The sequence below is a fragment of the Phoenix dactylifera genome, chromosome 14 (genome assembly GCF_009389715.1).
Source record: "Phoenix dactylifera cultivar Barhee BC4 chromosome 14, palm_55x_up_171113_PBpolish2nd_filt_p, whole genome shotgun sequence".
NCBI classification, from domain to species: domain Eukaryota; kingdom Viridiplantae; phylum Streptophyta; class Magnoliopsida; order Arecales; family Arecaceae; genus Phoenix; species Phoenix dactylifera.
In genome coordinates, this window is record NC_052405.1 from 5203454 (window position 1) to 5218038 (window position 14585).

Here is a 14585-nt window from a genome sequence, read left to right on the forward strand (position 1 = left end):
TCTAAATCTAAAAAATAATAATACTAATTGACCTTCTAAAGTATACATATACCTTTTGTACAACTACGTAAAATCCAGTATTACGAGTAATTATTAGTCTATATTCAAAATACATATACAATTATAAGGAACCTAGATATGGTCAAAAAATACCATCATACCAGTTAAGAGATTTTATAATAATTACAATGCATCTTGCATAAGTACATACAGGATTTGTACAATCACTAAAAATCACATACTATACTACAATTTATTGTTTTTTATAAATACTGAAATTAATACATGTATGATTAGGAAGGGCCAGTACAACCACAAAATATCATAGCATAAAAATGTTAATTAAAACGACAATAGATTTCGTATAAGAATGGATAAACCTTGTTCAGCCACTCAAAATCACGTACTACTACCGGCAGTTATTATGCAGATATTAAAATGCATGTACGAGTATAAGAGAACACGGTACAAGCATAAAATATATTATTACAATATAAGAAAACTAATATAACATAATAATAGACCTTGTATACACATGTATAGACCTTGTATGATCACCCTAGGGCATTGGCTACTCAAGATTGAATGTCATTGTGTGGTTGCTATCATCTCATATCTCATAATGAATTAATCAAGTTTGATGACTTACTGTAATAACCCAGAAAAATATTTTTTGGGGAGCTCGTGGGCCGGCCCAGAGTGGCTAGGCTTAGCCCGATCTTATGCCCCAGTATGAGCATGCACAGTGGCATGATCCAGTTGGAAAACAAGACTTCGATGGAAGTTTTCTTCCTCCTTCGATTCCAACGGAGTTGGAGACTTTCTAAGATTTATGTGTGGACCCGTACGAGCGTGTGTTTAGTTCCACATTGGTTATTCATCACGGAGATCATGAGTACTTATACAGGACTAAGAAACCAAAAAAACCTTCCGGCTAGCATTTTGGATGATATCCTGGGTTGTTACAAACGATATTAGAGCGAACTCGGTCTATAGCCTACGTAGAATAAGAAACAATACAATATGAATTTATTAAGGCTGATCATGAGCCGATCATGATGGTTGTGATTAGATTTGAATAGATTGAAACTCTTAACTTGACAAGAATGTTAAGGTTTGAATGAGAAGAGTATATGAAAAGAATAAAAGACAATCATGATACTTTCCTCACAGTAGATATGAATGGAATGAAATCAGTATAATTAAGAGATCATAGTTCACATGATATTATTTTGATAAACACGTGTCGTGTGTGATGGAGGTCCCCCAATCAGATAGAATCACCAATAAAATAGTAAAACAGCCATTATTTTAAGAGTAATGTCATAGGGCCCTACCCTGCCACCAACATGTCCCCTTCACTACTGGCTTGTCACATGCCAGGAGATTGGTGCAAATCATATGATGGCGGCAGGGCATCACTTAAAATAGCTAGCTAGAAAGTATTTTTTAGATTTTTTGTTTCTATATAAGTACCTAAAATCTATCCGACGAATAAATAATGTGAGAAAAAACATACCTTTGCACGGATTCTCACACTAATCCTCTAGTGACACGTGACCTTGTAACTTGCTTGGTACCTATGTTGGGTCTCAAAGCATTTCCCTACAATGTCGCAGCTTTCGGCGGCATAGATTTGGAGGCCAAACACACCTACCAAACCCCACAAAGATTTTTGTACCAAAAAAAAAACCCCGCAAAGATTTTGCTTTAAAAACCGTTGACCGGTAACGTTTGGTCTCACAGCCGGTGGCCAACCCCAACCATATGACATGAGACAGAACATAAATTTCCCCAGAGAAAATTCCAGTAGCCTCCTCACATTGTCCTCTCCCTCTCCCTCTCTCTCTCTCTCATTCAACTGCTTGGTTGCTTAAATCCTCCAACCCCAGCAGTCACTGATGACTGGACAAGTCGCTTTCATACATTTAGTTAACTAAATTATGTTAAGAAGTTGCGTGACGACTGAGTTCTTTGCTTCTCCCTCTATATATGGCTCCCTTCCATGACTCAGCGGAACCATCTCCACCTTTTTTCACAGAATTCTTGGCCTGTCTTCATAGGTGCTGTCTTCCATCTAGGTTCCGAGACCATCATTTGCCTCAACTACCAAAGATGGTATCCTGTTTCTCTAATCACTTTCTCAATCTTGATTCTTCTTATACTCTTCTTATGTTAGCTAATTGCTATTGTATCTGTTTGGTAATAATGCAAATCTCTAAGCACTTCACTTTAAGATATATATTTTTTTGAAGAGACAATATTTCATTTTGAGTCGAATAGCATCTTTCTTTGCTAAATCATTTTAGTGGTATGCTAAATCTCCAGCACTTCCTTTTTTAAAAAAAATTAAAACATAACTTCTTCATTGGATTCTTCTGAATAATTCTCATAAGAAATGCTATTATTATCTTTTTGAGGGATTCTACATTTCTAATCACTTATTTATCTTCGGCTAACCAACATGATGGCCTGATGCTATTGCATTCCTTTGGTGTTTTAGATTGCAGAGCTAAAAGAGGAATTTGAACTTAGCATCAAGCAAGGAGAGCCAAAACTGGTCCCCCCAGCAGAGGAAACAGAGAAGGGCCTCTACTACCTCTCTAACCTCGACCAAAACATTGCTGTCATAGTTCAGACTATCTACTGCTTCAAATCAGAGGACAAAGGAAATGAGACAGCAGCTGAAGTCATCAAGGAGGCCTTGGCCAAGGTTCTCGTCCACTTCTATCCACTTGCCGGTCGGCTCACAATTAGCCCTGAAGGGAAGCTTATAGTAAATTGCACAGGAGAAGGCGCAGTCTTTGTCGAGGCCGAAGCAGATTGTGAGATGGAAGACATTGGAGACATCTCAAAGGCTGACCCCCTGACACTGGGAAAGCTTCTTTATAACATTCCTTGTGCTAAAAATCTACTGGAGATACCTCCTCTGGTAGCTCAGGTCAGGATGTCGCTCTTCTCCTCCTCCTACTTCTTCTTCTTGCTTCGTGCCTTGGAATTCATCGTTTAGTAATGAACCTGTTGGCAGTGATGGTTGGCCTAAGCTGAATGCTAATTAGAACTACAGGGAATTCTTAATCCTTTTTGGTATGTTAATTGTTAGGAATATTATAAAAGATGTCTATGTAACTCCAAAAGCTAAATCACATTTTTTTTGTTTTTGAGAAAAGTTTTTTTTTTCTATGATAAGGATCTGGTAAAGAAATAGAAAACTCTTGCTTTACTAGGGGGAATATATATGGTACTGCTTCGGAAAGTCATTACAAGGCTGGTGACAAGGTCGTAAGATTAGATTTTATGTGATTTTTGATCCCTAGTAGAATTAACTCAATCTGCATAACTATTAATTTTCCTGTATCCTCAAAGAAAAAAAGAAAAAAAGATTGCAGGTTTATTGTCCTGAGAAAAATATAAAGTAGGCCTGCTACTGTCAGTTGGCCTTCATTTTTTCCAAGCTAACCTCTATTGCCAAAATAGCCAAGGCCTAGACTTGGTCATATTCAGGGTGTTTGGACTAATTCAAAGTGTTGACAACAGTTTGAGAGCTAGTTATAATCATTTTATAACTTTATGGACCATATCTTGGTTTGCAGAGCAAACTCATTTAGATGAGATGAGCTTGTCGCTTGATTCAAGTCAATAGCTATAAGCATTTTCTCTTCTTCCATAAAAGGATGGAACTGAACATTGGATTGATCAATCTCTGAAAAAAAAAAAATTCATAGAAGCATTCCACTTAATAACATATATCCCATGGATTCCTATTCAACCCTGTGCTGTAATCATCTCACAATAACCACCATGATTGGACATGAAATAAATGAAAAGTACTATCCTAATAAGTTGATGAAGTTATTTGTAGTCTCATTCATGTGTTAAATAACCCAGAATTAGTCCTGTCATATTTTCTCTTCCAGGTTACCAAGTTCAAGTGTGGAGGGTTCATCCTTGGGCTAGCCATGAACCACTGCATGTTTGATGGGCTTGGCGCCATGGAATTCGTGAACTCATGGGGAGAAACAGCACGAGGCCTGCCACTGTCCATACCACCGTTCATAGACCGGAATGTACTCAAGGCCAGGAATCCTCCTGCCATCAGCTTCCCCCACCATGAATTTGCTGAGATTGAAGATATCTCTGATACCAGCACCCTGTACCAAGAAGAAATGCTTTACAAATCCTTCTGCTTCGATGCTGACAAGCTTGAGCGCCTCAAGAGGAAGGCCATGGAAGATGGAGCTCTAGACAAGTGTACTACCTTCGAAGCACTCTCTGGCTTTGTATGGAAAGCCCGAACTGAGGCATTGAAGCTCCAGCCCAGTCAGAAGTCTAAACTACTCTTTGCAGTGGATGGGAGGTCAAGGTTCAATCCTCCCCTTCCAAAAGGCTACTTTGGCAATGGCATCGTGCTTACCAACTCTCTCTGCAGTGCGGGGGAGCTTACGGAGAAGCCGCTCTCCTTCGCAGCTGGGCTGGTCCAGAAGGCAGTGCGCATGGTCACCGATGAGTACATGAGATCGGCGATCGACTACTTTGAAGCAACTAGAGCTAGGCCTTCTCTGAGTGCTACTCTTTTGATAACTACTTGGTCTAGGTTGTGCTTCCATACTACAGATTTCGGGTGGGGGGAGCCAATTCAGACTGGGCCTGTGGCTCTTCCTGAGAAAGAGGTGATCTTGTTCTTGTCTCATGGAAAGGAGAGGAAGAGCATAAATGTGCTTCTGGGTCTACCAAGCTCAGCAATGCTTAAATTCCAAGAGCTGATGGAGATATAGGAATAGAGGGAGAGAACTGTTTGTCACTGTGGTGTTTGTGTTTTTCATCTTATAGCATGAATGCTCTATTGTTTCTTACTAGGCCTCTTTGAAGCAGGATAGTGTCTGAAATTAATTACTTCAGGGCAAGAGAAGCAGTGATAGCTACATTGGAAATTTGAGATTGTTGATATTTCTGTACTTAAATGTGTGTGGTGATCTTATCTTTAGAAACTCATGATTAATTTCATGAGACTAAATTATGCATTGGATTCTCTCTTAGTGATGTCTGTCAAATTAGAGATTTTGTTAAATGGACTGCAGATCATACATAATAAAGTTCTCCTGATTGCAAGCTTCTGCTAAGAATATATATTTAAATAAATATTGAGCAATAGTACAGATCAAGATTATCTGATTTGATAATTTCATGATTTACTCATATATCAATCTCACAATTAATTCAGGAAACACTTATGAATTAAAAATTAATATGCTTGATGTTGTCAATGATGGTGCTATTTTTGCTAAAGCCTTTGTTCTTATCTCTTCCATGATTAGCTTTACATTGGTAAACACATAATCTATTAACCATTTTTTTTTTAAATTTATGTTAATCTGATTTTAAATTTTACCTATCCTTTTTCTTCCACAAACTTTTTGGCAAATGCTCTGGATGTTTCCTTGAGTTTGGGATCTTTGCCTCTGGCTGAATTGTTCACTTGGTTGTGCCCAAACAGAACTATTTTAAATTTTCTTTACCTTAATCCCAAGCTTAAAGCGAGCCCATTGCCTACAAAAGTGGTAGGATAATCCATGTATATATTAATCTTTAAATTCTTCAGAAAAGGGAGAGGAATTTTTTTTTTTATAGATGGTAGGCTCGATCAAGTCTCTATTTGTTGCATTGAATTCATAAATCAAATCCTCCTCAGATAACACTTGCTCAACATAAAGCTAAGAATTGATTGGAATAAAACCTGACATTTTCAACACCGATTAAAAGCTCCAATTAATTATATCCTAACATTCATCTCAGCCTTTGGGATTCAATGAGTCAGACTCCAGTTACAACCTGAACAATTTCATGTTTTCAATTCATTTGTCAATAGGCATGCATATAGCAGCAGCAGAGATAATACAAAGATCTATTAGTGTGATGCATTTTTGTCCTTTTCATCATTAACCTAGAAAATAAGATATTATGGCCAATATTAAACAATAGAATACAAAAAAAAACTTTAATTTATTTGTTCTGTCATTCCATTGCATGGAATTGGACTTCACAGAGCAACCAAAAAATATTATATCACTTGCTGAAAAAAACCACATATATATAAATGATAATTTACAAAGTTGTTTTCCCTTTCCAAGATAATCTTGGCTCTACTTGATCCTGATGAAGTATTGGACTCTCAGATAAAATAATCTCACCTGTGACCAATGATTACATACAACCTCAGGAAACTAACTAGAAATAGCACAGTCATCACATATAAGAGGAAAACCTATATAAGAAGGATATATACTTGCATGGAATTCTTTGGCATGTAAGAAAACTGATGTCTGGGAAAAAAGAAACTTTCTAAAGACTAATTAACCATCTCACACTAAATTGACTGCTTTCTCCGAAACCCAAAAACACTAAATAGAACAGCTAAAAAAAAGATCTTTGACAGCATCAGAACACGCTGCTGATCATGATCATGCTAGAATTGACCCATGACCAAGAGACGAGAAGGACTGAAAATCCGGTATCCACTAGAACTTCTGGCGAAGCCACACTTTGGTGAAGCCATCATCTCTTGGTCGATTCCGCGCAAGACTTGGTAGAAGAGCTCGACGTCGCATGGAAGCTCCAATGGCCCTTCACTCTTGAAACCATACTCCATCTCAGCCTCATCGAGGAGGTTCTTGAAGAGGGGGTGGTTCATGCACTCCATCTTGATCACGAACCGTTCCTTGTTAGACCCGACGTACACCGTGAAGTAGCCTTCTGGTGCAATTTGGTGCTTCACAGTGGACCTAGACCGCTGCCATGATTTGCTCTTCGGCATGGAAGTGGGGTGGCTTCTTCGATGACCAAGTGAACAACACCTTTCTAGTGTCTTTAGAATTAGACCTTTCTTCCCCTTGTAATTTTGCACCCTCTCCATTTGGAGCTTATAGAGATGCAAGAATGGAATATTACAAGAAGTATATGAACTCCTCAGACACCTTCTTTCAATAATAAGCTTACCAAATTATTACCTATGGTTTTCTGTATAAAAGCAAAAGCTTTATTTGGAAAGAGGTGGCTATTCTCCCTGTCCAAGATCAAACGAAGCCTAGAAATCACATACTTAGAAGCGAGTGCATCAAATATTAGGGGACCAAACACTACCTTAATTTGGTCTTTCACCTCTGACCCCTACCGCAGACTTGGTGAATTATTACCTTGGCCCTCGGCAGAAAGTGGTTCCTCGTAGCTCTTCAAGCTTCCAAAGGACAAATCATTTCTATAGGAAGACTTCAAAGGAACAGAAAGGCGTCCCTTGGGAGCCCATGAACCGAGGAAGGTCATATAAAGAGGAGGAGAAAACAGCTGAACGAGATGATGCTTCATGCTTGCTTCTATGGGGAGGAGATCGTCCCCAGTCGGTAATATGTAATCCATGACTCCAAGTTTGTCTTGAAGCAATTAAATAATGTCAACGACTTAAGATCCGATAGCTGCTTCCTTTTTCAATATTTAAACCAAGTTGACCAAGCAGCATTCACCTAGAGCTAGCTCGATCCTACCAATATCACGGTAATTTTTTTTTTTAGTACATTATTGGATCATTATTTTAGTCTGGAATCTTTTTATTGTTGGACTAGTGACCTTAGTTATTGCCGAGTCTCAAGAGTACGTAAGCTCCATTATTGGTCATTAACAATATTAAAAGATAAAAGAAAGCCCTTCCAACATATAAAAGTTAGCTATATTTATCAACGTATCTATCCATCCACCTATATATATATAATATTAGTCATTAACAACAAAACTTCTTTGGAAAAAAAAAAAAAAAAGGCTCTTTTGGAAATATAGAAATTAATCATATAAAGGTTATCATAAACTAATTAATTATTAGATCGATGCAAACCATCTATGAAACATGACCTCAGCCACCTGATCCAGCTCAAAAGATGAGAAATGAATTACGTCACTACAGGAAAAACTACATTTTCCGATTTTTGGTTGCCGGCGCTAAGTAGAAGCATCGATAATTTTTGCTAAGCGTCAAAATTTGCCGACGATTTTAGAAAGCGTCAGTAGGTCTGGCCTAAGATGACGCTCGCTATAAGGCTAAAACGACGCTTATAAGCGTCGTCGGAAGCCGTTGTGGGTAAAGATCTTGCTTGGGCCGACGCTTTTAAGCGTCGGCGGAAGCCATCTCCCTTTTTTTTCTTTTTTCCTCCCAACGACGCTTTAGAAAGCATCGTCGGAGGCCATTATCCCCCCTCCTCGCTGCAAATTCCTAACCCCTTGCCTTCCGATCCCTCACGCCTCCAGCCGCCTGCCTCTCCTTACAAATCTCTAACCCCCTCCCGATTCTCGATCAGATCCCTTCCAAGAAGCGAGAGAGAGAGAGAGAGAGCGGTCATGCTTCATAGACAGTTCGATGGAGCTTCTTCCCTCTTCTCCGGCGTCGGCTTCATGCCTTCTCAGGCCACCCAGGCCCCCGATCCCTCCTCCTTCTCCCCCGCCAAGGTACCCATTGCCTCTCTCTCTCTCTCTCTGCAGAGATCGCGATCTCGATGTCCTGACCTCTGAATCCTTGTTCTCGATCGTGCTCTCAATCTTAGATTCGCGGGGCTCAGGGCGCCGTCCCGCTGACCGTGAAGCAGATCGCCGAAGCCTTCTCGCCTCGCTCGAGGACGAGATCCGCGCCCTCCGGTCCTGGCAGTCCCGCCCGGAGCCGGAGTCCGGCTCCCCGGATTGGATCTGCGCCGGCCTCGCCCAAATCGAGCTCCTCCACACCTCCCTAGACGACCTCCTCCAGCTCCTCCAGGCCCAGGACACCCTCCGCCACCGCTCCTCCACCCCCTGGACCGACCGCCTTCTCGACGACTTCCTCCGCTTCGCCGACGCCTACGGCTCCTTCCGATCCGTCCTCATCTCCCTCAAAGAAACCCAGTTTGAGCTCCAGACCGCCATCCGGCGGCGCGACGAGGCCCGGGTCGCGTCCTCCATCCGGTCCCAAAAAAGAATCCAGAAAGATCTTGCCAAGCTCGTTGTTTCCATTCGAGAAGCATCCAGATCGCCCGCCCCCGCACTGGCGGCGGATGCGGCGGAGCGAGAGATGGCGGGGATCATGAGGGAGGCGACGGCGGCCACTACGATGGCTTCGGCGGCAGTTTTCTTGGGGATCAGGGCGGTTTCCTCCTCCGCATCGGAATCCAAGAGATAAAGATTTCGCTTGTGGGATTTTTAGATTTGAGAGGCAAGAGATGCCCCCCCTCAGGTTGCGGTAAGAAAATATTTTTTTTTTCTTTAAAAAAATTTATAACGACGCTTTAAAGCGTCGCTAACTTGAAAAACATGAGTTAAAATTGACGCCTTAAAGCGTTGCTAGACGGATTTTAGAGACGCTTTTAAGCGTCGCTAAAAATAACCTTTGGCGAAGCTTTCAAACGCGTCAGCAATTTTTTTTCCACCCCGACATAGCCGATGCTTATAAGCGTCGGTAAAAGCCTTAAAAAGCGTCGCCAAAGCTCCTTTTTCTTGTAGTGTGCCCTTCCTGGATTTTTAATCAATTTAGCTGTAGATCTGAATCCAACTAGTTCATGCCTTATGGCTGGGTTACCCAATAAAAATTGTACAACACATTAGATTTCCTTGTCCCAATACTTGTGTCATGCCCCAAACCCGTCTCCTGGGTCAATCACATGACACGGCTACATAATCCCTAAAGTGAAGCCCTAAAAATCATGCAAGGCCTAAAATAAAGAATATTCATAAAATAACAATAATAATAAAATCAATCCAATAATAGCACTAACATTCAATAATCAACTAGATTAATTACAGAGTTACAAACGTCTATCGGTTTCAGCAAAATAAAATAAGAAAAAAAATCTACCTAACTAACTACTAACAGCACGAACTCTTCGTCCCTCCCAATCGAAACTATGCCTTTCGTGATTCTAAAAAAATTGCAAGGAAGGATATAAGCTTTTCTAGCTCAGTAAGAATCCCAAACTACTACAACACAAGTAATAATCAATGAACAATACCAATAAAATAAATACTATACCAATTATTGGAAAGCTTATACAACTAAACATGCACATAAGCCCTCATAATCATCTTACCAAAGAAACACACACACATATATATCAATTTAACTAATTATTCTACAATAGTTTGTTATGTCATAACACCCATTTCCATTAACTTGATTTCCAATTTCATAGCAATACATTTTTCCCTGCTTTGGACTAACCAAGTTAATGACCCAGATCAATGACTAACAAAATCCCATGCATAAGCCCATGGACGCTATCCCACACACAAACTCGTGGAGGCTATCCTATGCGTAAGCTAGTGAAGGCTATCTCACGCATAAGCTCGTGGTCGCTATCTCATATGTGAGCCCATGGACGCTATCCTACGCGTAAGCCCGTAAAGGCTACCCCATGACAAGGTTAGTCCAAACTATATTTCATCTGTCTGATTTATATATTACTCTTGTCGATATATTTTTCTCAAATTCCAAGTATATTTATTCACATACTCATACTTTTAATAACTGATACATATAATGCCTATACCAGCATATTCATACTAGAAATCAGATAAATCATACCATCACATGCCAAACCAAATTTATTGATATAAAACTCACGATGCAAATCCAGCAGTGCAAATCAATAACATGTATATAAATATATAATGATCATCCAAGTACAAAGACCCTTACCTCTATCGAAGATTGACTAAATACAAAAATCACAGACCCCGTCAAGATCTACGAGCTGGGGTGTAGAGTATCTCGATCAGAACCTTCTTGCGTAGAAGACTCTCCCCCTATAGAATCAAACTCGAATATTAGACGAAAAATATATATGGACTAGCAACCTAGACCACCTACTAGTGTCCACTAGGGGATCCATCACTGTAACAACACAGGACCTCACCCAAAAAAAAGCTAGCCGGAAGGTATTATTTAGATTTTCTGATTCTGTATAAGTACCCAAGATCTACCTAGCGAATACCAATGTGGAATTAAACACACGCCCGCACGAGTCCTCACATACTCCCCTCGTTTAAGCCCTCACGTCTTCGTCAAGCTAAGGGTTCCAATCCATTCAAATTTAATCACAAACACTACGATTAGCCCGTTGTCAACCATAATAGATCTATGCTGCAGTGTCTCTTAGTCCACATAGGTTATGGGCCAGTTCGCTCTGATACCATTTGTCATAACCAAGCCTCACCCAAAAAAGGCTAGCTGAAAGATATTATTTTGGTTTCTCGATCCTGTATAAGTACCCAATATCTATCCAGCGAATAACTGATGCAGAACTAAACACACGCGCGCGTGGGTCCCACATACAAAATGAGGGCCCGAGACACTTGACCAGCTCAGTCTTTTGGCCTAAATGAAATGAAAAAAAATACAAAGAGGGAATGAAATTTTCCTGTTTAAGTCAGAAGAGGAGACCGACTTCGGCTCCTCTTTGACTCCGTCGAAGGCTAGAAAACCCTAGCCTTCATGTTTATTTAAGGGACCTCACCCCTCCTTCGAGTCTCACCATTGATCATCGAGTTCGCTACCAATTTTGAGGGGATTTTGAGTTTATTACTATGGGATATACTCAAAGATTTCACCGTCAATCTGGCTGGAAGAGCTCACTAGAGGTAAGTCCTTGCTGCTGGTCCCTCTTTTCTCCTTTCTTTTGGTTATTGGGCCACCATTTCTCCCTTGAATATGGCCGGCGAATCGCTGGATTGATTGCAGACAAGCCTCTCATGTTTCGGTATTTTTCTTTTTTCTTCCATTTTGGCCGGTAGTCGTTGGGCATGGCACACTGCCGGTACCACATGGGTTGTCAACCAGTGTGGGTCATCAACTGCTGTGGGTTGCCGGCCACGAGCACCTGCTGCCGCCAAGCACCTCCCATCCCTCGAGAAGAAGAAGAAGAAGAGAGAGAAAGAGCCTCATGGTTCTCTCGTCTCTTGTTTTTTTTCTCCTCTCTAAAAAGACCCATGGATCCATGAACCGAGTTCCATCGACTTTATCTACGAACCCGAGTTGACCCCTGCAAAGAGTCCTGATCTGCCTTGGTGCCCAAGTCACCTACTGGACCAATCACCTCAACCCTATTGAATATTCTTGAAACTCCTATTGATGAACTCTATTGTATGATCTTGGCCTGATTGAGTCTGATTCATTGAGTAAAATGTTTAGACCTAGCCCACATGAAACCACTATACGCTTGGTCAAGTCTTCCCAAATTATTTACTTAAAGTTATTAATTAAACATTAATTTTGCTGTTAATATTTTAAATAGGTCTAGTAGAGTTGTCTGGCGAGTCTGACAGTCTAAGCAAAAAAAAGTAAGTAGCTCTTGCACTCCTTATTGTTTTTTAAATTATCATATTTTTCTTGTATAAGATTCGCTCGTGGAAATCATATTTGTCTTAAAATTATAGATCAACATATGCATTATGAAAATCATGCTTAATTATAAAAAATAATTTTATGAATATTTTGATGAAAATAGTTTTGTTATGAAATATGAATCTGATCATGCCATTTAGTATTTTTTTAATTATTTATGTGTATGTTTTAAGAAAAATATATAAACTTTTTAAAGGTTCTCAAATTGCTATATATGATCCATAGAATTGAAAATATCGACACCCGGAGCTAGCACCTATACAAACACAAGCCTCGCCAGCGAGTATAAAGCTGGCATACGAAATAAAAATCTATGTCAATTACGAACACAGGTCCTAACATGGGTATAAAGTGACGTAGTATGAATATCTATGAGCAATATTTTGAACTATATAATATGGCTAAATGACAGAAAAATAATTTATGTATTTATTTACAAAATAAACTCGGAACTATGTTTATGAAATATGGATGTTTTGTTCATGCATAAATTATTTTATGACTTATTTAATATATTATAGTATAAAATGCTTTATTTTGTAATATTTGTTATTTTTTAAAATGATGCATTGATATGAAAAAACTTATACCTGATCTGATAAGATAATATAAGATTTACTTACTGAGCTGTATCTCTTATATATCTCTATTTTTATTTTCTCTCTAGACGAATAGGGTCGATAGGAACGAAGGATGGTCCAGATTTGGAGTTCATGCTAGCAAGTTTGGCAATTTTGTAGAAAAATTTTAATATTTTAAATAATTATGAATATCTAGTTAATGATTTTTTGAATATCGAGAATTATGGATTTTGTATTTATGTTTGAAATGGATGCTCTAAACCAATATTGGTTGCATAATCAAATTAAACTTCCCTTTATTATATTTTCTTCGAGATGAATTTAGAAGTTAAAATGGATTTGGAAGCTAAATGAAATGTTTGGTTTCGTGTTATCGTGGGTTGTACCCCTCGATAGCATGGTCATGTCATGCTCCGAATCTAGGGCGTGGCAATCGTCAATCCCCTAAGTCCCTTCTACCAAACACCTAAGTCAACTTTAGAGAGAGAAGACACCAAGAGAGAGAGACTAGAGAGAGGTATAGAGAGAGGAGAGAGAAAGAGAGAAGGAAGAGAGAGAAGAGAGAAGAACTTCCTTCTTCTTCCTTTTTTTTCTTTCTGAAACAGGGGAGACCAATCCTTCTCCCCTGTAATAACCCCAAAATTTTTTTTTTATATAAAAAGGGATAGAATAGTCCTTTAAAATTAATATAAGGGGTAAAATTGGGAGGAATCAAAAGATAATGGCATAGTTGTAGATAAGTTGAAGTGGTAAGGGTAAAATTGGAAAGGAATCAAAAGTTAATGGCATAACAGTAGATATGTTGAAGTGTTAGGGGCAAAATGGAAATTTAATAATATTAAAAAAAGGGTGAATAGTATCTTGATGTGATTTAATTGGAGGGTTTGAGCTGGCTCACGGGAGTGAAACAGAGAGGAGAGGGGGAGGATTCTCAGACGACACAGAGAGAAAGAAAAAGAGAAGAAGAAGAAGAAAAAGAAGAAGGAAGAGGGATTCGAGGTGGAAGGGAGTCCCGGTTGCACTTCCAGCTGAAGGGAAAAACGTAGATCTCCTTCCCCTCTACGCAAAGACCTCGATTTCCAAAAAGAAAAAGGTAAATATCCATCCCTATCTAGTCTTTTGATGACATTAGGCTATACAAAGGGTGGATATAGTCTAGAGGGGTCGGATAAGGGTTGTAGAGGTGGTTAAAAGAGGAAGAATCGGATTTTAACAAATTTTTCCGGCACTACGGAAAAACTGTGTCGAAGTCCCAACTTCGGCGAATTATTTAGGGGGTCAAACGGCCTCCGATGATGATGCATGTTATCTCTTTGGAATCCTCTGTGAGTGTAGAATGTTAGGTAAAAATTTCATCAATTTTGGAGTCCTGAAAGTGGATCAAAACCGGGATGAAGTAACCCACTGTCAGTTCGGGTTACTGTTCATCCGGGTGGAAAATAGGGGATTTCATGCTATAATAGAGTATTAAGCCTAGATCAAGCTAAAAGGGACCTTGTACTCATGCAAAGGAGTCCCTAATACACATAAATGGTGAGTTAATTAATTAAAAAGGAAAAAAAGAAAGAAAAGAAAAGATTCAGGGAACAGGGGAGTTGAAT

At 39.5% G+C, this 14585-nt stretch overlaps 3 protein-coding genes across 3 annotated transcripts; 2 read left to right on the plus strand and 1 right to left on the minus strand.

Moving 5' to 3' along the window:
• Positions 1 to 1983: 1983 nt before the first annotated feature.
• LOC103708111 (omega-hydroxypalmitate O-feruloyl transferase-like) lies at positions 1984 to 5120 on the plus strand. Its single transcript, XM_008792891.4, has 3 exons — positions 1984 to 2118; positions 2504 to 2941; positions 3918 to 5120. Exons 1-3 carry the CDS (start codon positions 1993 to 1995, stop codon positions 4773 to 4775), a joined length of 1422 nt encoding a protein of 473 aa, XP_008791113.2. The 5' UTR covers positions 1984 to 1992; the 3' UTR covers positions 4776 to 5120.
• Positions 5121 to 6463: 1343 nt separating this feature from the next.
• LOC103708133 (auxin-induced protein X15-like) lies at positions 6464 to 6811 on the minus strand. The gene has a single exon (XM_008792911.2). It carries the CDS (start codon positions 6809 to 6811, stop codon positions 6464 to 6466), a length of 348 nt encoding a protein of 115 aa, XP_008791133.2.
• Positions 6812 to 7298: 487 nt separating this feature from the next.
• Positions 7299 to 9187, plus strand: LOC120113125. The gene is made up of 2 exons (XM_039133936.1): positions 7299 to 7401; positions 8583 to 9187. Exons 1-2 carry the CDS (start codon positions 7299 to 7301, stop codon positions 9185 to 9187), a joined length of 708 nt encoding a protein of 235 aa, XP_038989864.1.
• Positions 9188 to 14585: the final 5398 nt, after the last annotated feature.